Raw genomic sequence first — 27575 nt, forward strand, 5'->3', positions numbered from 1 at the left:
GCGCTAAGAGGCCTAGCTACACCCTTTTTTGCCAAAAAGGTAGGAATTAAGAGCACTTTTAAAATGTTCTTGGACGGGCCAAGAGGCCTAGCTTCAACCTTAGGCCCAGTTATGAGTACATTGCTATTACCTTTGTGCCTATCAAGAATGCTGATAGCAATTCTTCTATCAAGAAATAAAGCTCAACCAAAAGCTACTCCAGAAGCATTTCATCAACGTTTAAAAATGAGATAAAAATATTTTGTTGACAACTTCTTTTTCATATTTTTCACTCTCATCCACTTCTCTCCGGAAATTATCCCTAACGATATTATTACCAGACTAAAAGTTGCCTAACAACACACAACACGAAAATATTTTTTAAATAATTTTTTATCCTTAACTACAGCACAAAAAAAATGCTTTTGAATAATTTATTCGATAAATTTTCTTAATTTGCATACCTTTGAGAAAATTTTTATTTTTTTTTGTGCTGTATACATAAAGTTGTATTTTTATTTTGAAGTACTTATCCATGAGATTTTTATATTTTTTTTATCTTCATCTTTTCGTTTCGTTACATTTTCATGTTTTTCGCTCTGTTGTGTTTTTTAACTGATATATTTTCATGAAAAAGTGTCTTTTGGAAAAATATTTTTAAGAACGCCTGAAACAACCACAAATAAATCACGTAAAGAGATAAGAACGATATGGAAATTAGCAATAAAGAAAACTTTGTTGTCTTATTCATAAAAAATAAAAACACGAGTTATGGTAAAGAAATGAGGAATGGGAGGAAAATCGATGGAAAATTGAGAAATTTTGGGGAAATTTGGGAATTTTTATTGAATAAAATGTTCATTTTGTGAGGCAACTGGAAGCGTTCAGTCAATTTTTAAGGATGCGAAGGGATGGAGGTCTTTGTTGACTCTTAAACCCCTCTAATTGCACTCTTCACGCTTCTGATTGTAGCCAGGTTCAAGCTACCTTTTCAACGGATCCTAAACTTCCTTTAAAACACTCCATACCTTTCCATATCCAATAGAATTAACTAACTTAATCAAAAGATTAAACAGTCCACAAAAATCTCATTCAACATTTAAAGCAGAGTGTGGCCGTCCAAATTCGAATTCTTCGACATTTGATTGTCGAAGAAATCCGAATTTTCGAACTAAACTTATTTTGAAATAAAAATTTACGTTACGAAGAAAAGTATAAGTAACGGTCAAAAAGAAATTGAATTTTAGTGAAAAAAATATTTTTTTTGAAAAAAAAAAACTGTCGTTTTTGAGAAAGCTACACTTTGATTTAAAGCTTTCCATTTTTCATGATTTCCAAATCAAAAAAATTAGATGACATTTAAAAGGTCACGTTATTTACTCTAAAAGCTAAAGCATGTTGATGATGTTGTCATAAAATATTTTTGCTTTTGGCTATTTTCTTATTTGACTTTCGATCAGGTAAATTCTCCTCGTTTGCTGGAGATTTTTATCTTCAGCTTATAAAACTAATATCTTTTTGATCTTGGAGCTAAATTTAAGGTTGATTTTGGATGAGAGAAAAAATAGTCATTAAAATAAATGGATGGGCTTTATGGGACAAAGATTCAACAAGATATTTTGGCAAAAAATGAGATTTTGGACTTGAAATGATGTTTAATTAGGGATTAGACGCTTGATATTTGTGGAAGCTTTAGAATGTCATGCAAAAAAGGTATGAATTATTTCAGATATATCGAATAAATTAAGAATAGGAATTGAGATTCGAACTCAAGTTGTATGATGTATTTTAAGAATCATACCAAATTTAGTAATTTTCCATGATTTGTAAGTCAGTAGAATGACAAACTTTAATAACTAATACTCTAAAACTCTATAGCTTAAATGTAAGCTTTCAACAGTAAAAATGTGTTCTAATATCTCAAAACATTCCCATATCGTCCTTCATTCTAAATTCAATTTCAATTTATTTTGTCAATTTTTTTATCATTTTTATTACGAAACGTGGAGACTACAGTATGATGAATAGTGTATACAGAGGCGTAGTTAGAGCTTTTTACTAGGGGGAGGTGGTGGCATCAAGTTCCCTCCTCCTCCTGAAGGAGTCCAAATACTCCTAATACTCCTCCTTATCCTCTTTATACTGTCCCTACCCCAGGCAAAGTGGCTCCTAACAAGCTCTTGAGAGTTTGTCCACCTTAAAAATACTAGCTTAGCAAGCGTTGCTCTCAGATTACTCTGCTCTTGCTCTACTCCATTCCGCCTCTGCATCACTATCTTCCAACAGACAATCAAACGTACGGAACCATATCAAACGAAACCATATCCATATTTTATCCGATAAAAGTTTTCTTTTTTTGGTTGGTCTAAGCACTGAATACTTAAAATAAACAGAAGTCCCATAAACATAACAACACAACGATAACAATAATGATAGTAATTTCAAAATCATAAAAGAAGGAAGCTGAAAGCCACTACATTCGTAAAAATTTCGATTGTAAGTTGTAAAAAATAAGTCTCTGATTCTGGGTATTTTTTGCAAAATAATAGTAAAAACTATCGAGTTTCTGTCTGTCATAAGTGGCTTCCTAATGCTGAGTATTGACAATGGTTGTAGACAGAAGTGTATTGAGGAGGATTTGATGGTCAGATTCGGTTTGGCTTATTGTTGAACTTTAAGTACTCCTTAGTTGATCTATTCCAGTGGTGCGCAACCTTTTCTTACTGCAGCACAGGTTAGTCGTAAGCCTAGATCAAAACGGTACAAGGTGTACGGTTCAAAGAATCTTGTCGACACACTGGTGTGCCACAGCACACAGGTTGCCCACCCCTGATCCATTATATCGGATTTCTTACATCTATTTCAATATATAAAATACAAAGTAAGCTCAAATCCAAAATTAGACGAAGATAAACTTTCAATTCTGCTCCGAGTATCAACAACTCCCACTAAACCCCCATAACCACACCCACAAACCATCCACTCCTTACTCGAGTATAAAAATAAAGTTAATTGTTATGCTGCATGAGTTTCCACTTTAAAATCATTTAATTCAATTCAATAGAAGCCAATTTGAGAATACTGATAAGATGGAATGAGAGAGAAAATTCAGTTTCTATTGTCATGCCTTGACTTTAATTTTCAGTCTATAGAATTTCTTTTTATTTTCTTCTCTTGCTGAGCTCACTCAATGAGCTATTCCGTTTTATTATTGATAATTTTGATCCTCATTTATTGACGCTGTTGTTTTTGGATGCTTTTGTTTAAGCTTTTTTTTTGGAGAATTAAGAAGAATTTTAATTTAATTTAATTACGGATTTTTTTTGTTTAGTTTGTAAAGTGAGAATGGTTGGGGTAGGTGTGGAGTTGGGCTAGTGTATGATGGAGGATTGGGGTTGAACGTTGGTGTTAGATCAGTGGAGGACAACCAGTGTGCTGCGGTATACTAGAGAGTCGCCAAAAATGATTGGAATTACCATGAACCGTATAGCGTGTAGGGTTTTGGTCGACGCATACCCTCAAGGTGTGATGAGACTGTGGTTATCCATCAGTGAATTAGATTCAGAGATGCGAAACAGGAACCTGTGACAGGCAAAAATCCTTACGAATTCCTAATAATTTAGATGGTTTTCCTTACAAATCCATACAAATTATCAAGAATTTGTACGGTTTTTGCCTGTCTTAATTGCCTGCTTTGCAATTCTGATTATATTGTCCAATATTTAGTCAAAAGTTCAATTCTCAATTTTCTTAATTCACTCCAAAAATAGAATTTATCGATTTTCTCTTAAAAAACTAATTTCGCATCATCAAAAACTTCATTTTTCCTCATTAAAAAAAATCTCGTCGATTTAATTATTGTACTCGACTTTTTTGAACAATTCAATTCAATTCCACTCCAACACAAGCCTTTTGATTCTGATTTCAATTCAATTCATCCCTCAAAAAGCTCTCGAATTTTTTTAATTTTAAAACTTTTTTATCCAGCAGCACTGAAAATTAATTATTACGTTAATTAATGAAAAAAATAAAAATAAAAACTTAATTCATTAAGGAAATAATTCCAGAATTTTCAGAAACTTTACGCGTTCATTTACTTAATTGTGTGTTTTTGTGTTTTTTAGTGCTGGTAAAATTAAGATTAAATTGGAAAAAGTTACTATTTTTTTTTTAATTTAATAACTTGTTCCTCGTGAAAATAATTTGTTGAGTCTGTGGATGAATTTCTGTTGGAAATTGCTTTTTGAGATGAATAAATAGAACTGAAGATTTGTAATTTAGGTTTGTGACACTTGGTGTAATTTGCTAATTAAAGGAACAGACAATTTATTGATGTAGCGGAATTTGTAATGTACACGATTTGGTTGACTGGAGGTTTAGGGAGTGAAATTATAGGGTTTTTTGGTATTTTTGTCTTAAAATGATCTAAATCGAGCGTTTTATGTTCGAACAGCACAAGTCTCTTAATTGGCACCAGGCTTGCTTGACTTTGGAATGTTCCCGATTTTAAAGTGAATCCAGCACCAAAACATAACCAGACTTGAACCAAATTTTAATCGATTAAATCGACTTGTGCTATTAGGGATGCATGGGTTAGTGACTAATGTCAGTTTAACGAGTAAGGCTTCATCAAACTAATGCATTTAAGCCATGACCTATAGTTTAAAGTAGGATTCGAACCACACCTATATTGACATTGCTGCCTGTGGCTTACAAAACGAGGCTGTAAGAAATGACCAAAAATCCGTTCAAAGACAGACTTGTCTCTTGTTTGTGACCGGATTTCATATAATTTTGTCTGAGTCTAGAGTCAAGATGGGCTGATGCTATATTTTCGACCATACATGTGCTTTCTAGTTATATCACTAAATAACTAGATTGCATCCGATTAAGCAGTTTTTAGAGGAATTAAAGCCCCAATCCCTTAAAATTAAGAACAACAAAATTTCACAATTTGACAAAAAAATGCTTATAGTTCTTCATACTACTTCCTGAGCTTAACAATGAATATTCAGAAATAAAAGATCTATTGCAGCAAGTAAACTTTATATTATATACTTCATAATTTCCATCATAATATTATAATTTAAATATTTTCTACCATCTACTACTGTAATATTAATGAAAATAATAATCATCATCACTGAAGTAAGCATGACATTGTTTGAGTTCATTTAAATTTTCACCATTTGTTCCTCAGTCTTTCTTTCAATTCCATTAATATCCTCCGTCTCTTGAACAAATTCATTCGTTTTTTTTCCTACTCGATGAATTTCATTTCAGTTCCATTTTTTTGCTGCTCAACATTTTAATGGTTCTAGCATTTGTTTGTGTAATCATTTTGTACGGATGAATAGTTTGTTGGATAGAAATGTGAGCTAGGATTTTGAAAGAATTGAGCTTAAAATAGATATGGGGGACACTTTTTGTGCTATGTGCTATTTTTTGTGGATAGTTTCTTTTTTGCTAGAAGAATAATCAATAATGTCCTTGTAAGTTGTGAATTTATTCATGGAAATGATTTTTAAAGTTTTTTCGTTTGGACGATTAATCAATTGGAAGTAATATGGCGGATGTTTCACAACGATTCGCCGATAATGATTGTTTAACGAGTGAGGGTGTGACAGACAGTGGTATTAATAGACCTACAGTTTATAGTGAAATCCGAACCATTTCTTTGTAGTCGCAATTGAACTTATTGTCTCTAGCCTGCTGAGTCTCGAACCCATGACTGCTTGGTCGGTGGTGCAATAGACCAAAACCTGACTCACAAAAATTTTAACCAGTTTAACCAGTTTGACTTCATGTTCTGCTTTATGGAAGCTCAACAACTAACAAATTTGAGTTTAGTAGAGTCAGCAATCTGGTTCATTGAATGCCGGGTTGAATCCCACTCCTGGTTCCTTCAATTTGACTCGGTTTGGTGCTTAAGGTCAATATCTAAGGATCAAATAACTGCAAAACTGAACTTTGCCTCATTTCTTAGTCAAAAAAGGCTAAAATGGAAAAATCTCCAAAAAAAATCTAAAAATTCTGTTAAATTCTCCCAACGATACCACACCATGCGCTCAATGCCCACAAACCACCCATTCCAATCCCCTAACTATCCATTTCCTTCTTCATCAAGACGAGATAGTAAATTTGATGAAATTTTTCTTTTATTTTATTTTTTTATTTTTTATTTTATTTTATTTCATTTCTTCTTTCTCGTCCATGAAGAGCAACATTTATTCATCATATCCTATCCATTCTATAGATGAGAGATGTCATCGTGATGATGTTCTTTAAATGACAATAGAAAATGAGGAAAATTTCTTATTTTTTTTATCCTGATTGCTGAACAGAACGACACTCAAATTAAATTTGACCTTAATTTTAAGTAGTTCAGAAATGATGAAAAATTAAAGGAAATGAGAAGAGATATATTTTGTTGAGATGGTTGGGTGGGGGTGGGAGAAACTGAGGAGGAACTTTAATGAGATTTGATAATTCTGAGTGTTTATACAGGGGTGGAGGCAGAGATAGAGGTTCAGCCTGGCTTAGGGGTGTAGATAGAAGTGAAAATGATAGACTAGCGGTAGTGGTGGGTAACCTGTGTACTGCAGCAAACTACTAGCTTCTTAACAGCACCTCCTCCAACCCTAAACACCCCCCTGAGTAGCCTACGTCTCTTTAAGTATCATAACCCCCCAAAAAACTCTCTTTTCACCCCCAAAAACTACAAAAAAATTTCCATAATTTTCACATTCTTTGCTCTAGTTTTTTCTAGATTCTAACGCCACATTTTTTATCCCCCAAAATGAGTTTTATTTCACATTTATAAATATTCAACATGCTTGAAAATTCCTGTTTTTAAATTCCAAAAAAATAAAAATTCCGCGCTTCCTTAATTATCACCTAAATAATTAAACATTTGACAATGTAATGTGGCACTGACATTAACATTTTCACCATAATTTTTTTTGCTTAAAAATGAAATGAAAAAAGAAATCTTGCAGCTTCGGTGTAATTATGTGAATTGTTTCTACTGCTGTTGTATCTTCATTCATTATTCATTAATTAATTATTATTCCAAAAAGAGAATAAATGCGTAAAAGAATGTTTAGGGAGAGGTCGTTTGGTGAGCGATGTTTGAATATTGAGTGACGGTGTTGGTCCATTTATGGTCCAAATCAGTCAATTTGTAAGGTCAATATGGATGGAGTAATGTGAAGCTTCATATTTTAGGCAAGGACCGAGATTTTGTTGATCTTGACAAATTCTAGAGACTGGATCTGATGGGAGACAATCTATAACGGTGCATCGGGCAATCCTGGGATATACTGGCAGTCCTGGTCCTCATGGAGCCCTGCAAACTCTAATTTAGGGTATTAGAAGCACTTTAGTATTATCACGAAGTGTCTGCACTCAATACTCTGAGTAACTAGCTTATATTTGAGTAGCGTAATGACGAGAAGCTCGAGATGTGTATACGCTTGAGTAAACGCTGTTTGCCACACTCTTAGTTCCAATTACCCGATATATAACAGGATGAACCCTAAACTCCACCAATATGTCGACCTTAAGACACTTTATACTACAACCATGTAACAATCAAGCAATCAACCTTAATGAACTGCAATAAATCCCAATTTATTTTTACATCACTTCCTAATAACCCCCATAAAACACCATTTTTTTAGGGATGAAAACTTTTTCGCCAGAAAACGGAAATTAAAGATAAACGAAAAAGGAAACATGACCCAAAATAATTAAGAATTAGACGATTTACGTGTTTATTAAAGCGTGAATATGTGAGCTTTTTCACTTCCTAACATTGCACACACAAAAAAATAGGATGTTAATTACTTTTGTAATGCCTTTCATCGTTAACTTTACGTATAAAAGTCATCAACATAAGCACTAGTGTCTGAGTGAGAAAGAAAAAGTTTATTTATGATATAAGATCAAGTGGAATGGGAAGACAGTCACAGATAAAGGCTTTTAAATTAACCTCACTCATGTAGTCTATACACCGACAAGTTTTAAAATTTATACTACATACTTTTTGTCATATAAAGTTTTTTGTCTGCAGGCAAAAATATTTTTTGTCCCGGGACGTGCATTCAATGATTTAGGGATTTCTATGGGTTAGCGGCATGGCTCAGTTTTGTGAGCTCGAGACACTGCAATTAATTATCTATTGCATCACACCATTTAGATGTACAGTTTGCAATGGGATCCGAAACAATTGCAAGCTCTAGACATTCCAAGGGCACGAGTACGTTATTAGACCTGATGTACCCTTCAATGTACCTAGTTGAAATTCATGTGAGCAAGAGTTCGCAAATAAAATCATCCAGATACTAGTATATTCTTGTAAACCTAGCAATGGAAACACATTATGTCCTAAATACTTCAAAATTGCATCTAACACATGAATTGAGCTTCGTAATTTGAACAATGAAATGAAAAAGGAGCTTCGAAAATTAGACATGATCTGGGATTAAACCCAGGACTTTTGGCACGTAAGGCCAACGCTCTACCATTTAGACCACTGATGCTATTTCAGTGCAATCTTACTATTAGCCTGTTCACTGTTTACACAAAGCAGAGAATCAACTTTTAGTCTCTGTTATGAATGGATACTGAAACCATGCTCCGACTTAGAGCCTAGGTTATTACAAATGACTTTCCATCTGACTATATTGCCGAACATATCCCAAAGCTTGTACAAATTCTCTATTTTCCCATCTAATTGACATGCTTGCCTTACTGTTCTACGTCATGTTGGTGCTTGAGCTACTGCTGTCCACTAAGCAATTGTACTATAGCATGCCTTTTTGCTCGGTCATGTCCTGATTATTATTTTGAAAATATAAATCAAATATTTAGTTTTATTTTTGTTGAACTAGAAATAAAAAAAAAAAACTTCTCATTAAACTTTGATAGCAACTTTAAAAAGCAGAAACAAAACAAAAACAAACCGATAAACTTTTACTTGAACTCTCAAATAAACATACATTCATAAATATGTAAAAGTTGAATGTATGAATATGTAAAAGAGGAGGCAAAAAAATTGTTAAGGGTGAAAAGGTGAAAGCAGACGAGAAGAAAAAGGCAATAAAAAGAACAGAAAATAATCTAAAAGGAACAATCGATGGGAATCTAGCTTATAAACTTTCTCAAGCTCCAACTGCAATGAATTTTATGTTTTTATTTCGTCTGCTCGACTGAATAATTTGTTATTTCATGCTTGCTATATAAAGCAATCATTAAATCCATAAAGTCCAAAGGATAAAAGTTCCCAATGACATTGGATGTCGCGATAATCAATGACGTTATGCAGCTCACATAATCTCTCTCTTTTCGACATGTTCCATTAATTTTAAACGATTGTCTGTCGTTGGAGACGTTAAGATGTATTGACTTTATGTGACAGTTATTCATATGGCCGTGATTTGACCTTTTTGTTAATGAAATAAATGCAAAGGACGATAGTTGAGATTGATGGAAAGTGATGGGAGGGAAAGGAGTGTTTTGGGGATCTTCTTAGAGTGTGAGGAGGCAGGGGTTACCACCCTCGACTTACAGTTGTTTTCAATGAGAAAGGGTCAAGATACTTCACGGGAGTATTTAATGATCAGGGGAGATGTAGGCCATACCCTGCTCTTCCTACCGACCACACACCCACACTACCCCAACCCCTCCCTCCAGTCTTACAGCTGGAAGTTTCTGAAGAAAGCTAAAACACAGTACTTAATATACAAATTGTAGCTTTACTCCACTATGCAGATGCACAAAATTCAATTCCATCTCATCCTTCACTCCCAACCTCTTCCACCATCCTCCTGCAATAAATCAACATCTCCTCAAAAAATCCTTTTAATCTTGAAAAATGACTATTCTTATAACGTTCTCAAAACTTTCTCAGTCTCTCAGTGAATAAATTCATCTAAAGCCATTCCTGAGACAGAAAATGACTTTAATGCTTAAAATAATATTTAATCTCTAATCTTCAACCATGCGCCATCACTTCCATCCATATTACAAATGACTTTTATCACTTGCACTCCATCCCCTCCTCTAATGCGTTCAACTATAAAAGGCGAAAAAAGAATAAAACTTTCTCTTCGTCTCATTTTAACCTTTTCACAAACGCCTGATATTTCTAATTCGATAAAAAAAAGTGATTTTATTGCTTCGAACTAGAAGAATGTCGAAAAGTTGTTAAAGCTGATTGCCATCGGAGAAGAATTCTTTAAGAATAAAGAAAAGGGGATGATAAGAATTATTTGTAAATACTTTATGAGGCAAAATGAGAGGAAATTTTTTAGTTTTTTTTTAGGGGGAATGTTTGTAAATGATGGGTGGTGAAAACTGCTGACAGTTGCTTGATGTTCCACTAGGGATGCTTGATTTACTTAATAAGGATTTACCCCAGGTTTTCTTTAGATTTACCCCAGGGCTAACTCAAGATTTACCCCAGGGCTAACTCATGATTCACCCCAGGGCTAACTCAAGATTTACCCCAGGGCTAACTCAAGATTTACCCCAGGGCTAACTCAAGATTTACCCCAGGGCTAACTCATGATTTACCCCAGGGCTACCTCTTGATTTACCCCAGGACTAACTCAAGATTTACCCCAGGGCTAATTCAAGATTTACCACAGGCTGACTTTAGATTTACCCCAGGGCTAACTCAAGATTTACCCCAGGGCTTACTCATGATTTACCCCAGGGCTAACTCAAAATTTACCCCAGGGCTAACTCATGATTTACCCCAGAGATAACTCATGATTTACCCCAGGCTAAATTTAGAATTACCACAGGCAAGCTTAAGTTATACCACATGCTAATTTTGGATTCACCCCAGGTTAGCTTTAGGTTTACCCAATGCAAACTTTAAATATTACCCCAAAAAAAACCTGAACATCATTTTCAAAACACCATTATTTCTATTTCCACTTTCACTTTTTTTTTCTTTATCTGACACGCAACGATGGCAAAAAGGTGAAAAACGTCTGTTAAGATCATGTTATATTATGTTCATGTCATGTAGCTCGGGAAAAAATTTAGATAAAATTTAATATATTTAAGCTGAAGAAAAGGAAGAAAATTTAACAATTTCGGTAATTGAAAGAGTTGTTACTGTTGAAACTTTTGCCTAAAGCAAAGATGTAACATCTTCATACGTAAATACCGTTAAAATGTCATAAGTATGAAGAAATTATCTTGAGAGCTTTTTTCTTCGTTAAAATGAACTTTTTAAAGAGTAAGTCGTAATTTTTAACGGTGTAAGTGACTTTATCTCTCAATTGTATGGATGAAATTCTTCAATTTTCATTGTCAAATGTTGATTAAAAATCGTTGAAGTTGAAAATTTTTTTTTTATTTTATTATGCTTTTTTTGGTATATGTGAGCTTTTAGAGAGTGAATGGGATGATATTGGATGTAATGCGAGATTTTTAGATAGATTTGAGTGTATTGAACTTATTGAAATGAGATGTAGAGAGTTATGAAGTCAAATCTGGATTAATTGCTATAATTTTTCTATAAAATTTAAAATTCTAACGAACGTTATAATTTTGAATTTTCAAAAGATTAACCGTCTCATTTTTTATAATTTCGCTATTGAATTTAAAATAAAAATGAACGTTACAGCTTTGAACATAAAAAAGCTGTTAATATTAATTATTTTTCCACTTGCTATAGTTTTGTTATAAAATATCATGGACGTTACAATTTTGAATTTTTGAAAGTTATTAATATAGATTGTTCCTTCCAAATACTATAATTTTGCTATAAAAATTTAAATTTCAATGAACGTTATGAGTCTGAATTTTAAAAAGTTTTTAGTATAGTCCGTCTTATTTGCTATAATTTTTCTATAAAATTTGAAATGCAAATAAAAGTTACGATTTTGAATTTTTAACAGATGTTAATATGGATTAATCTTCTCACTTGCTATAATTTTGCAATAATAATTTGAAATATCATTGAATTTAGCAATTTTAAATTCTTTAAAGCTGTTTATGAAGATTAGTCCTCTTACTTGTCATAATTTTGCCATTAAATTCAAAATTCTGTCGACTGTCAACATTTCAAATTGCAGATAACCTTCAATTATTGCAATTATTCATGATTATATGATGAATTTCAGCATTATATTGAATAAAACTGAATCAAATCTAAGAAATCCTAATTTTTCTTTTGAATTCATTCAAAGTCTACATTCACAGCTCCAAAACAACCTCAAATAAACAGATCTAATTGACTTTAATTCATCAAAAGTAACAAAAAACAACAAGAAGTTCCAAACGAAAAATGTAGCAAAAAAAAGTTCGTTTAATTACCTCCCATTCATGACTTAATTATTTGCTATTGTTCAACTACATGTGTAGAGAATTAATTTGAACTTGTATAAAAGCAGAAAAGAAAGAAAAGAAGCTCGATAAGAATTTCACTTCTTTCCACATTCGTCTCAAGTTCTGCAAAACTTTTCATCTTGAATCTGACAAATTTTACTTCTTTTTTTGCTACTTCTTGTCGTTATTATTTTCAGTCTTCTTTTCTTAACAGTTTGAAATGCGAAATTGGACAACTTTGTGTTCATTTTGAGTTTTTTTGTGTTGAGACAGTCTAAAACATTTCACATTTCATTTATTTTTCCTTCATCCAATTTCACCAATCATTTGAGTTTTCAATTTTAATCTACAATGTCCTTTTTCAACATTGGAAACTTTTCTTTTCGACTGTTTCACATTGGGGCCAAAAGTGGAAAAGATGGCAATAATTCATCTGATATGCCTATATTATAGACACTAGTGAGTACTATATAGGAAAAATAAAATTTCTTCCTATGAGTGCACTATGCGCGAAATATGGTGTAAAATGTTTTTTGGGTAGAGGGGACTTTCAAATCGCTCTAACTCCTCACTGCCTTAGCAGAATTTTTTAAAAGTTTTTTTATTTAGTAGGTATTAGTAAGGCCTTTCAGAAAAATATTCATATGTTACACTATAGGTCAATTTGGGTGTAGAAATTTCAATGAAAGTTCGAAAAAATGCATTTTTTAGTATTTTTCACTTCCTGTGGCTGCATACTGAGCTATAACTGTTGACAAGTTACTGCATATGAAAGATCTTATTTATATCTACAATACCTACATACATCATAAAACAAAAAAATTCTGTACAGATAGTCAAAATTAACTTTGAAGTTAAAAACACGTGGTTCTTCTGCCTTCTAGGGTCAATATGACCCCCCAAACATGACCAGCGGTTTTTTGAACCTAGTTATATTTTTACCTAACACACTTATCTATCTAATAAAAACAAAAAAATATCAATTTTTCTGCCAGCGCGATATCGAAAAATTGACTTGAAGGGGGTCTAGGGGGGGTACCTCAAATTTCAAAAATTTCTAGTAATTACCAAACTTGATGAAAAATTTTGAAACTTACAGATCTTATTCAAATACTACTATTCTTTATATTCATATCAATAAAAATTGTTACGCAGTGTAATTTTGCCAAAAATATTGAAAAAACTGGTTTTTGTGTTTTTGAATCCACTAAATGACCTTTGAACGTAGTATAACCAAATAATTTTCATATATCTCATTATGTTATGCAACGTGCATTAAAATACCTTTCCAATGATATATAATATGTTACATAATCTGCTTCTTGTATCGAAAAAACTAAAAAGTTGTCAAAATTTTTCAAATCTGAAAATCTATAAGTTGCTATTTTGCTCATAATTATTGTAAATTTCAACAATATTTGACAAATTTGGTATTGTTGGAAAGCTAAAAGCAGTATCTATGAGATCATAAAAAAATTATAGCTTGAGAAGTACCCAGTGCACAGATAGGCTAAGTCCAAAATGTCGTATTTTGGCGATCCATCCTAGGTGCAACGACTATCCAAATTTTATTTTTGAAAATGATTTTCATATTTTTACTCTAAAACTGTCTAAAAACAGGAAATAATCCCATTTTACACCATCAAAAGTTGTAAATAAGTAAACGGAAAAATCTTGAAATTCGAAAATTTTCGAAAAATTTGATTGAATCATTTTCTGTCATTTACAGTTTTTGATGATGAAAAATAGGATTATTTCCTGTTTTTAGACAGTTTTAGAGTAAAAATATGAAAATCATTTTCAAAAATAAAATTTGGATAGTCGTTGCACCTAGGATGTATCGCCAAAATACGACATTTTGGACTTAGCCTATCTGTGCACTGGATACTTCTCAAGCTATAATTTTTTTATGATCTCATAGATACTGCTTTTAGCTTTCCAACAATACCAAATTTGTCAAATATTGTTGAAATTTACAATAATTATGAGCAAAATAGCAACTTATAGATTTTCAGATTTGAAAAATTTTGACAACTTTTTAGTTTTTTCGATACAAGAAGCAGATTATGTAACATATTATATATCATTGGAAAGGTATTTTAATGCACGTTGCATAACATAATGAGATATATGAAAATTATTTGGTTATACTACGTTCAAAGGTCATTTAGTGGATTCAAAAACACAAAAACCAGTTTTTTCAATATTTTTGGCAAAATTACACTGCGTAACAATTTTTATTGATATGAATATAAAGAATATTAGTATTTAAATAAGATCTGTAAGTTTCAAAAATTTTCATCAAGTTTGGTAATTACTAGAAATTTTTGAATTTTGGGGTACCCCCCCTAGACCCCCTTCAAGTCAATTTTTCGATATCGCGCTGGCAGAAAAATTGATATTTTTTTATTTTTATTAGATAGATAAGTGTGTTAGGTAAAAATATAACTAGGTTCAAAAAACCGCTGGTCATGTTTGGGGGGTCATATTGACCCTAGAAGGCAGAAGAACCACGTGTTTTTAACTTCAAAGTTAATTTTGACTATCTGTACAGAATTTTTTTGTTTTATGATGTATGTAGGTATTGTAGATATAAATAAGATCTTTCATATGCAGTAACTTGTCAACAGTTATAGCTCAGTATGCAGCCACAGGAAGTGAAAAATACTAAAAAAATGCATTTTTTGGAACTTTTTTTGAAATTTCTACACCCAAATTGACCCATAGTGTAACATAGGAATATTTTCCTAAAAGGCCTTACTAATACCTACTAAATAAAAAAAACTTCAAAAAATTCTGCTAAGGCAGTGAGAAGTTAGAGCGATTTGAAAGTCCCCTCTACCCAAAAAACATTTTACACCATATTTCGCGCATAGTGCACTCATAGGAAGAAATTTTATTTTTCCTATATAGTACTCACTAGTGTCTATAATATAGGCATATCAGATGAATTATTGCCATCTTTTCCACTTTTGGCCCCAATGTGTGTTTCTTTAGTTCTGCTTCTTTTATTTTGGTCGTTCTGTTTTTTGGTCCATTTTCTCGATTAAATTCTATTACATTTGAAGAATAATAGAGTAATAGTGAATGAGATTGCTGAATTTTTACTGTTTATGGGATGATGAACATTGTAAGAGCATTTTAGGAATGAATTGGGGGAGTAACCATGGTGTATGGTCTTCTGCTGATAATTTGTAGGTTTAGTTCCCTAGTTTGAAACTAGTGACTTTGGAAATCAAAGGAAGAAGTCGATATTTTGCATTTTAAGGGGATTGCAACTACGTAAAATTCATATTAGCTCCAAATTTTATAAATTTTGACCAAATCAATTGAAAATATGTATGCGGGCTCTGTAATTGCTTCCTAGTTGCTTCTGTATATAGAACTAATGTCATCATGTATTTTGAGGGGCATGGAACTAAACTAAATTCATATTAGCCCTAACTCTTTGATAAATTTTAACCAGATCAAGTCATATTTTGTATGTATATTGTAGGGATGTTTCTGATTATGGAATCAATATCATGATGTATTTCGAGGGGCATGCAACTACCCCAAAATAATATTAGCTCTAACTTGGAATAAGTAGGATATTATTTGATCATATCGAGTGAAATTTTGTATGTGGGCTCAGGAGTGATTGCTCCAAAATATGGAACTAATGCCATGATATGTTTCGGGGGGTATGCAACTACGTAAAATTCTTATTAGCTTTAAGTTTGTTATATTTTGACCAAATCAATTATAATCTTGCATTTAAATTGGGTCTGAATATGGAATCCATGTTATAATATAATTCGAGGGGCATGCAACTATTTTTCAATATCATTATTGGAAAAATCCTTAAATTCCTCTACATAAACTTGACGTGAATTTCACCTCATCCTCATTTATAGCGCTCCAGAGAAGAAAACTGTAATTCATCAATTCTGACCCTTCTAAATCCTCCCATAACTAAAAGATAAAAAAGCAAAACTTTTTTTCCTCCTTTTTTTCTCAAGGCACAAAGGCCGTAAATTAATCAATTCAATTAAAAGGGTTTAAAAAGTTATTTCAACTAATTACGACTGTATTGCTTCCAATCGATTTCATCCTCATTGCGTCAAAATAATTTTCCTTTTTTCCAAAATAAGAAATAAATTTTTTGTTTCATTAAATTTGTATTTTAATGTTCAATTCTCGATGTCTTTTTTCTCATTCTAGGGCAATATCGTCAGCCATTCATGACGGCAAAAACACAATAAAGAGCAATAAAAAGTTAAGAAAAAGAGGAAATTTGTGGTGAAAAAAAAAATTATGAGCAATAAAGTGCTATTGATAAACATGCTTCATCTTCGATTTGCTGTGAATAAAAGCATAAATCCATGGCAATAAATTAAAGCAGAAAAAAAAAATTAATAATTTTGTAGAGGAAATTTAAAGTTTTTTAAATAGTAAAAAAGTTCAGGCTAGATTAAAGCCTGTTTAGTTCAAATGTGCATCATAGTCAAAAAATGGAACCACCATTGGCTCTTATGGTTCTTATCAGCACTCGTTGTAAATTCAGCCGTTGCCGGAAATCCCGACGCAAAACGTCTATACGATGATTTATTAAGCAATTACAACAAACTTGTACGTCCAGTAGTAAATACATCAGATGTTCTTCGCGTTTGTATTAAATTGAAATTATCACAGCTCATCGATGTGGTAAGTTGATTTAATTAAGATTTATATATTTTCCCGCCAAAAAAAATCTTCTCGGATTGGAGATAATTTAACTAATTGGTCTCATCAGCACGACAACGACGAGTAAAATTGTCTGCTTATGAATAATTTAATATATCATGAAAAATTAATTTACAGCAAGAAAAATCGACGTCTATTTGAGTATATTAGGCAATATTCATTTTCAGATTGTACAAATACGTGTAAATATTCATAATTTTGTTGGGTATTAGTTGTTAATTAAGTGATTAAATCGGTGAATGATCTGCTTAGGAATTGTGTTTTTTGAGAGGATTTCGAAGGAGTTTTTCAAGGAAATCAACTCTTTGGGGTGTTTGTAGGATTTTGAGATTTTATTGGGTGGGAAATGAAAGGGGAGAGCTTAGCATTGATGTGGTGTTGTAAGAAATGCGGTAGTTTGTACTACATCGACAACAGTTTATGGATAATTGAGATGTAAGCCTTGTTTGTAATTCACATCATGTTTTCAAAACAATTTTATTGATTTTTGATCCATTTTGATCAGTTTTGAACATTTTTGACTAATTTTGAACAATTTGTTCAATTTTGAACAATTTTTGAACAGTTTTGATCAAATTTGAACATTTTTGATCAATTTTGAACAATTTTGAATAATTTTGAACAACTTTTGAACATTTTTGATCAAATTTGAACAATTTTGATTAAATTTTAACAATTTTGTACAATTTTGAACATCTTTTGAATAGTTTTGATTAAGTTTGAACATTTTGTGATCAAATTTGAGCAATTTTAATTAATTTTGATCAAATTTTGAACAGTTTTGATTAAATTTGATCATATTTGAATAATTTTGATCAAATTTGATAAATTTTTGAACAATTTTGAACATTTTTGATCAAAATTGAACAGTTTTGATCAAATTTGACCAATTTTGACCATTAACAAATTCAAATTTTGCATCAATTTCCTTCTAGATGCTTATTTCAGTCAATTCTTCAAACCATATTCTCCCTAAAGACTCTCAATTGTTATCCTAACTCAAATCCCGACAACTTGTCTTTATTCTCAATTCCCACAATTCCAAATCAGCTTCCAGACTTTAAAAACAAAATTATAAAATGGAAGCAATTCCCCCACTGAGAATAACAACCAAAACTGTCAAATCAACACCAAATTATACTTACATCAACATGCTCTCTCCATACACAACGTTTTTAAAAATCCTTCTATCCTCAAAAACATATTTTCATGACGGTTTTACAGTGTCAAAAACACCGATCACGAAGGCATTAAGCCAAAACGACCAGCTTTTTTTTTTTGTTCTCATTACGAGATGATATATATATTTTTATGAATTATACAGAAGAATGGAAAGGAATCCAATGTTTTTTTTTCTTCTTCTTTTCTCTCTTTTTTCTCTTTACAGAATCTCAAAAACCAGATTATGACCACAAATCTGGTAATCTCAATTTTCTTCATTTTTTTGAATTATTTTTTTCATTCTTATTGTTTTTATTATATTTTTTTTTTTGAGCTTCTTCTTATTACTTTTTATACTTTTCTGACTTTATTTTTATTTTTTTCGGGTGACGATGAGGTTTCCATTTCACTGAGGCCATAAATTTCAGTTTGCTGCTCACCAAAGGAGAAATAAATAAAGATGAGAGAAGAAAAAGGCACTTCATTGAGATGGATTGCCTCATTGCGACGTCATCCGTTTTGTTCATCTCTATATTAGTCTATGAGGGGGCCAGCTTTACAGGATGATTTTCGTTTGATGGATTTTTTATTGTGTTTTAATACTAGGATTGTGGGTTGGTTGATTGTGACGGTCATTTGTAATGGTTTAAATGTGCATTTTGGAGTTATTTTATTTTCTCAAAAGCATTGTCTTGACGTCAGCTAATCCTAGAAATCGAGATGATCCCAGAAGCGTCCTGAACTCGATTCTACTCGAAATACCTTACTCGACATAAGAATTAGTATGAAAAATTATAGAGAAATGCATAAAAGTCAACAATAGTTTGACTTTTCCTTCATTTCTCTTCAAGGTTGCGTAATACCGAAGCTCATTCCGTACAATGCAATGTGGCTGCTATCTTGAAATAGCTGACTGTCTAGTTGCTAGGACGAGGGATGACTAATTGCATTCGAATGCGAATGCCAAGTCAAATCATAGTAGAATGTCTTATCAAATTGCAATTAGATACCATTAATCATCCCTATTATGAAGCATTAACTAGACCAAACATGTGAGATTCCATTCGAATCTGAATATCCCCATGTATTCCCTAAATAACTACTAAACATCCAAATAACAACAAAATGCATAAAAAAGACTAAAATCGAAAGTATCAAAACACATTTAACCCCCCCAAAATATTAAAAAACTTTATCAATTAATTTTCATGTTATTCTTAAAATAACACGTGTTTATTCATTATTTGAGGTTATACTTGATGAAGTTTTTAAATACCCAACCATGTGTGCTTTAAAAAAGTTATTGAAAATTGATTAAATTTGAAAAGTTTGAAGAAGAAATCTTTTTTGATATTTTGAGGTTATGTTGAAGTTTAAGAAGATTTCTTGGTTTTTGGAGTGAAATTTTAATTAAGTAATTAAGAAAATTTGTGGAAAATTGTTTAGCTAAGGGAAATTATATGTAAATTAAGTGGATTTAAGAGCTTTCTTAAGGTTAATATGAAGAATTTTTAGGTTATTCAATTTTGGATAACCACGTGAGAATTAGATGAAATTTTGATTAAGCAACTTAGTTCCTTCATATTTAATCTAAAATTTGGTTTAAAACAGAAGTAGAAAGCTTAAATCTCATTTTTCAAGCAAAAACACGTGTTTTTATCATTTTTACGGTTATGTTCCTAAAAAGTCAACCCTAGCAGCTCATTTTAGTTGCTAAGGCTTCGCTACGTTGTTAACTCGGGAAAATCTTTTAAGAGTGTCCTTACAGCAACATAATGGCTGATTTAACAAGCAATCAACCTAAAACCTTCGATTTTATGCATTATAACCTCAAATAGTCACAATAAAATCCATCAAACAAGCCATCAAACTCATCATGTAGACTTTTCCCATCATAAAATTAACTAAATAACATAACTTTCTTATTTATTTATATCTTAACAATTCTCATTGTCCTTAAATGACAATTAATTCTGACTAAACTTTTTCCTTCGTTCACATCATCACCCTGAATAAATTAACGGGGTTGAATTAAACCGCAAATCACATAATCTACACATGTGTATTTGCTCTAAAAACTCTAAAGTGGGTAGAACAAAGTTGGTACGACTACAAGCTTAGATGGAATCCAACAGAATATGGTAATGTGCAAATGTTGCATGTGCCAAGCGATCACATATGGCGTCCCGATATTGTATTATATAATAAGTGAGTATATCCATTCAACTACACAAAACTACTCTTTTTATTCTCTCACCATGACAGTATAAAATTCTGAATTTTTCGATGATCCAATAAATGACGCATTTCACAACATCCATCATGTCAGTAAAAATAAGAAATGTGCGAAATAAATTCGTGAATTACATAAGAAAGTGAAAAAAGAAAATGTCGAAAATTTTTAGGTTATGTGAAGTCGTCAAACCTAAACAGATAACATTGACAGTGATGGAAATAATGTTAAGACTATATAAAGGAACAATGAAATTCATTAAATAAATGAAAATCTTAATTCACGATACTAAGATATTGTTCTTACATGTCTAATACGTTTTGTAGTTTCATACAATGAATGGCGATGGGTTGGTGGAAATGATTTATGGATGCTTTTGCGATTAGGGTGAAGATGTTATTGATTATATTGAATGTTGGATTTGAATTTTATGGAATTTATCAAAGTCATTTTAGTTGGGGGAAGGCATATCCAATAGCACAAGTTGGTTAATCGATCGAAAATTCGGTCCTTAACTGGCTTGACTTTGGCATGGTGCTGGATCTGAATCATATCTGGCATTAAACCTGGCTCCAGGATGGTGTTGGGTTTTCGATCGATGAATTATCTTGAGCTATTTGGGTATGCAATTGTTTATTTTTGAGAAATTTCAGTTGAATTCTAGAAATTTATTACTCAGAAGACACATAACTTAGAAATGAAGCATGATTCAACTCTAGACTATGACTTTCCTTGAGCTTGATCATGAATTTTGTGAAATCTTGGTCCTTGGTCCTTGTTTTCTAGTCAAATCCAATGATAAGAAGTGTACAATGGACACTTTATAGAGAATAAAGGTTTAAATATGCATTTAGTCATATTTCCAATCAACCCTTGGTAGCTCAGTAGGTAAAGCGCTTGAGCTCTTGACATTTAACACAAAGGACATGAGTTCGAATCCTTAATCAGACTATGCTGTAGGAAAACGCATTTTTCTAACAGAAGATTATTAGCAGAGCTTGATGAGTTGAACTCTAATGTTGTATGAAAAGTTCAACTCAATTCCATAGTCGACTTCGAGCTTTGAATAATAGAGTTGTAACTTATCGAACAAAAAAGTTGAACAATATCAAATTTAGCTATTAATAGAGTTTAATAGAGAAGGACTGTTAGCTATACTTCTGTATAAATTGACTTTTTCTCGATAAATAGTAAAGATATATTCAAATTTTCACTGAATAAAGAATGACCTGCTTAGAGTAACATCAAATTCAAGAATAAAAGCAATGAAACCTTGAATATTCCGACTTTATTGATCCATTCTACTTTCAAATCGATACTAAGTTTCCTCCGAGAACTTACTAAGCACTTTTAAAACACAAAAATCCACCTCCTGCATCTTCAAAAATTCAAATTAAATTCTACTTCACATGACATCTTAAATCTTCCAAAAAACTTTTGCAAAAGTGTCTACAAATCTTATTTCCCACCCACTCCATCCATCCCAACCACACACACACGTATCAAACGTATTATGACTGTATGTATGATGAACATCTTAGCATCCATGACTTAACTATAAATCAATTAATTGCGGCACATAGAGATGATTACAAAAGTAATTTAAAAAATATTTTTTATATCTAGATCAACATGCTGCATAACTATGAATGATAGTAAAAAAAAGAATATTTTAATGTATATTTTGTAATATAATCTAATGAGATTTTATGAGAGGAAATTACATAAGACTCAAAAAATAAGAAAAAGCAGCGATATTGAGTGAAATAGGAAGACGTCGACGACGAGACGATTTATAGAGATTTAATAGAATCGAATCGTAGTGAAATTAAATTGAAATTTATTTTTTTATTTTCTCTGTTTTTCATTTTGTGCGCTTGAAAAAAGCTTTCAGAGACATCCATTTGTACATTTTTATATTATTTCATAGACTTTATGCCTTTCTTACATGATGCAAGAGAGAAAAAAAATATCGAGTTTACTTTTCTTATGCTGATAAAAATGAGATGACAACTTTATAAGGATTTATTATGTTTTTCCCTTCTTATTTAAGGGGGGGACATTCAGGGTGTGGCGTTGAAATATGTGTAATGCAAGATATTTTCTTTCTTTTTTTTGCAACATTTGCAGACAGAAATTTTCCATTTAATAAAGAGTTTTATGGCAATCTTATGGCTTTTATTTGGTTTAAAAGCAATATTTCTTTGTCATGTGAATTGTGAAAATTTTGTCAGACTTAAAAAGGTTGAATGTCGTGTTGAACTACAATCTAATGTGGTTCTAAAAGTTCCTATGATAGATACTTTAATGAATGCATGATGTAATCATTCTGATACTAATCCACTTTAGCTACCTTCCTTGAAAGAACAAGCCGTAGAAACGGCAGAAGATCCGGCCCTAATCCAACTTGACTCTAGTCTGAGACCGAATTTAATCGAATCAGGGCTGAGAGTAGAATCACGATTATTTAGAGTCAGAATTACGCTGTGTCTTGATCAGAATCACGCTAGCCTGAGCTGGATTTTTGATTTTTTTTGGTCTTATGCCTCCTGTTCTTACTGAATATGACAAACAAACCACTTGACGAAAACTAAATTTAACTAAATATTTTGGTGCGGTCATTTAGATACTAGGACTCAAGTCAGATTAATACTTAGACAGTGGTGAGCAACCTTTTTTTTTGCCACGGCACACCTCAGCCCTAGAATGGATTTAGTGGTACACCTTATTAAAAAATATGTTTAATATGGGAAGCCAATATAGTTACCCACAAATGCTTTAAAGTTTGGAAATAATTTGGTCAAAATGATTAAAATCGGGCAATTTTTGGTCTCAATTTTAGTTGACAAAAGCCGGATTTGGTAGTATATCAGTCAACCTAGTGGAAGTTATCATCTCTCGTCGATAGCTCCTTCTGCGGGCTTTCGTCTTCTGCTAATAACCGTTGAGAGGCTTTCGCCGATATTTGCAAATTTTTAAATAATCAGACCTATTTTACTGGATCTTATAGAATGAAAAAACAAGTTAGCACCAAATTTTCAACTATAATATTCTTAAAAATTCAATTTAAAAATATCAAATCATTTTATATTCAACCAAAAAACCAAAAAAAAAAACTTTCATCTTTTATGTTAATCTGACAAAATATTTCCAACACATTAACAATAACAAAAGAAATTTTTCCATCTGACAACCAAAAATTTTCCCCCCTTTTTCTTAACATTTCAAGAAAATTTTTGACATTTTAAGTAAAAACATCCAAAAAAAAAGTCAAATAAAAAACTTTTTCATAATTATCGTGCACGATAAGAAAACTTACATGCTTGATTTCAGTGTGTGCATATGAATGAAGCATAAAGGAGAAAGGAAAAAAATAAAACCATAAAGATGTCAAAAGACGATTGCGTGAAAGCTTTGCTGACAATTCATTTTTTGACTCATTTTAATGACGCCGAGTGTGGAATGTTTTAAGAATGGCTTGAAAAATTATTTCAAATAGCAGATGCGGTTGAAATGACAAAGTTTGCAAAAAGCATCATTTTTAAAGACCGCAGAGAATTTAAAGCATTTAAAGATTGTTCTGCTTAATTAAAATATTTGCAAGAAAATTGAAGAAAATTTCACTTTTTCCCGCCACATCTCTGAATTGATGATAGTCTTAATTGCTTGGGGATATTTGCATATTGAAGTTGAATCATCGTAAATCTTGAGATTCCCACCGCTAATAACTCGATAATTATTTAATGACTTTTAGATTTTCTTCAATTTTTTATGAATTTTTATCATTTTTTTATATTTTATTCACAATTAATTTTTATCGACGAATATAAAGGAATCGAAAACATTTTAAGGATCAATTGTGTTTCAGCAGTGTCCAAATTGTTGGCTATTAAGTTCATTTTATGAGCAATTAGGAACTTTTATAATGAAAGGAAAATGGAAATTGCAGATGGCGATAAAAAAGTTTTATTTTTAATGGAAAATTGTTAATGGAAGTTCAATTTGTCGATTAAATTGACAATTATAGGAAATTGTGAATGTAAATTTTTAATCCCATTTTAAACTGAGTAATTTAAAGTGGAATTTTATGAATTTTGAGTGAATTGTCGATTACAAAGTTGGAGGTTAAATTGGTATTTTGTAAATTGGCCATGCAAGTCAATTATGATCCATAATCATCCATACATGTCGTCTGGTGCAAGCTGTATCACTAAGAGCTGTTTGTTAGCTCCAAATTAAAATTGTTTTTAACTGTTTTTTACACCATTTTAATTATATGAGCTCTGATATAGCTTAAAGTTGATTGAAATCTATTTGAATGAATATAAAACCAGAGTTTAAAGTTAACTCAAATTTCATATCGAGTCGAGTCAATTTAAGTCGACTTTAACATGCAAAATCCGAGTCGACTTCGAGCTCTGCTCAATATTTTTGAGTCTACTGTTCTAAATCACAAGTTCTGAAACTTCGATTCGACTGAAAGTTGGTTCGAGTCTCTTTGTCAAACAAACAATTGAAATTATTTGAGAAAATTGAACTGACTCAATTTTATACTCAATTTTAATGTTTAATTTAGTTGAATTTGAATTCGGCTTTATTTCGTATTAAGTCGAGTAGATTTAACTAATTAACTAGAATTCATGTTGGTCGATAGACTTGCTATAAGAAGATCAACAAAGCTAATTCAAATCCTTCTGTTTGGTCTGAATTTTAAGGTTTCTGTCATTAAGGATATTTAATCTATTTAATTTCAAATATATATTTCCATTCCTTCCAAAAGTCCTATTTTCCCACCATAATCTCAGTCTTCTTAAAACTAATCTACTCAAATAAGTTTATTTTCCCAATAATCTTGAGAAAGAAATCTTCCAAAACAATTTTATTTGATGAATTTGATACTCAACAATGCTCAACATTAATGATAATAAAAGAACTTTTTGGACACTGCTGTAATTGCCTAAGGGGTCGTTCATTTATTGTGTAACGTGAAATAAATTGGTTTTTTTTTCTTTTGAAGAATTGTTTCCAAAATTTGAAGGGAGTTGACCTTCTAATCCTGACGGAGACCTGTATATGTTCCTAACTTGAGCCTTGACTGGTTTTTCCTCTACTCTTAAGGACATTACGTAATAAGCGAACGACCCCCCTCAAAAAACAACAAAATAGTAAATTTGATCCACAAACATCTTTGAATCAGCTTAAGAAAACAAATAACAACGACATCAATAGCCATACTCTTATAGAGGCATAAATTTTCCAATGAAAAAAGGAAGAAAAATAAAGAAATTTTCTCAAATTACATAAAAGATTTTCACATAATTTTTCCTCCTTTTTCAATCACAACATTAATCTCAATCCATTCATAATAATTTGTCTTCTTATTTTTCATGTGAAAAACTTTCTTATTTTTATCATTTTTGTTATTTTGCCTCGTATCAACGACTTATGTGTGTGCATATGAAATATATCATAAAATTCTTATTATGAATAAATGAACGGAGAGAAAATAATAAATGAAAATAGAAAATCCTCATTAAGTAATGTGTTGTAAGCACTTTTTTTTTGTGTCGGTTAATATGCTGCTGTCATAAAAATGAAAATTTTTCATGTTTTGTACATACATCTATGATGAATCATCAATCTATGTAAACCACAAACACATTTATCTGTGCAGGTTCTCTGGATGGGGGTTATTGTTTGAAAATTTGTTAAAATTAATTGGCTGAAGTCGGATTTAATGATGTTAAAAAAGATTAGAGGAATTTTCTTCTACATTTCTGAAATGGAAATTTCAAATTTAAAAAAAAATAAATTTCAAGTTTTTAAAAAAAATTATTTCCGATTTAAAAAGTTTAAAATTTGAATCTTATTTAAATTTTAATCTTTTGAATTTTAAATTGAAAATTAAAGAATTTCTAAATTTAAATTTAAGTTTTAAAATTTAAATTCAAAGTGAAATTTAAGATTAAAAATTTAAATTTAAATTGAAATTTAAGTTTGTAGATTGAAATTTGAAATTATGTCCAAAATTTAAATTTAAATTTTAAATTAAAATTGAAATTGAAATTAAGTTTAAAATTGAAATTTAAAACTAAATTTTAAATTTACTTAATTTAAAAATAAATTAAGATTTTTGAAATTCTTTAATTTTGAATAAAAGAAATCTTAAATTTATGGTTTTTTAAATTGAAAACTTAAAACTAAGTAATTAATTAAACTCAAATTTTAGTTTCTTTTTAATTTGAAATTAAAAATTTGAGATTTGCTATTCAAAAATGTAGAAAATAATTTTACTTTAACAAAATCTTTTTTAATTCATTAAAACAAATTTAAAGAATTAATAAATTAGAAATTTAAAACTTCTAAAATAAAGTAACATTTAAAAAAAAATTTAAATTCTTCATCAACTCGGAAAATTTGTAAATAATTTAAAAATTTATTTAAAGTGAAAAATTGAATTAATTCTAGTAGAAAATATTAAATTTATTACTTATTTAATTAAAAATATCAAAAAACCCATAAAAATTTAATATCAAAAAATTTTAAACCTTTATCCGCAAAATCAATATTCCCTCAAAAAATGCTAATTATCCCTTCACATCCAGAAAGCCTGCTTTACACATTAAATATATTAAAGTAACATAAGTAAAAAAAAAGTGTTATTATTAGTATATATACCACATGTAAAAAACATTTTTATATAACCCATAAAATTGTAAATAATTTTTTACTTTCATCAATATTCAAATATTGAATTTTATCTTCCTTACATCCTTCCCCCAAAATTTTTTTTTTTTATTAAACAACCTCATCACATTCTTTGTCACTGTTGTTGTCATCGTTCTTATATAAATATAAAATATATATATCTACAGTGCTGATGGAAATTTTGAAGTAACACTCGCAACAAAAGCCACAATATACTCGGGTGGGCTTGTTGAATGGAAGCCACCCGCAATTTATAAAAGCTCATGTGAAATTGACGTAGAAGTAAGTTTTTTCATATAAAGATGAAATGTCTATACTATGACAAAATAAAGGAATAAACCAAGGGTGAAAATTCCTTGCGGCATTCTTTTGGGAGCAGAGTTGGGAAGAGATTTTTGAAAATTAAAGTTTTTTTGAGTTT

General features: G+C 31.0%; 1 protein-coding gene across 1 annotated transcript in view; it reads left to right on the forward strand.

Annotated features, from left to right (window-relative positions):
• Positions 1-27575, forward strand: part of nAChRalpha4 (nicotinic acetylcholine receptor alpha4) — a 96885-nt gene that overhangs the window by 6384 nt on the left and 62926 nt on the right. The window contains exons 2-5 of the mRNA XM_070635049.1: positions 16531-17013; positions 18440-18472; positions 20300-20421; positions 27322-27436. Coding sequence (XP_070491150.1) covers positions 16801-17013; positions 18440-18472; positions 20300-20421; positions 27322-27436 — 483 coding nt within the window. The 5' untranslated portion in view covers positions 16531-16800. The remainder of the gene's footprint in view (positions 1-16530; positions 17014-18439; positions 18473-20299; positions 20422-27321; positions 27437-27575) is intronic.

The sequence above is a fragment of the Chironomus tepperi genome, unplaced genomic scaffold (assembly GCF_022539635.2).
Source record: "Chironomus tepperi strain 1889 unplaced genomic scaffold, CSIRO-AGI_Ctep_v1 contig_85, whole genome shotgun sequence".
In the NCBI taxonomy this organism is placed as follows: domain Eukaryota; kingdom Metazoa; phylum Arthropoda; class Insecta; order Diptera; family Chironomidae; genus Chironomus; species Chironomus tepperi.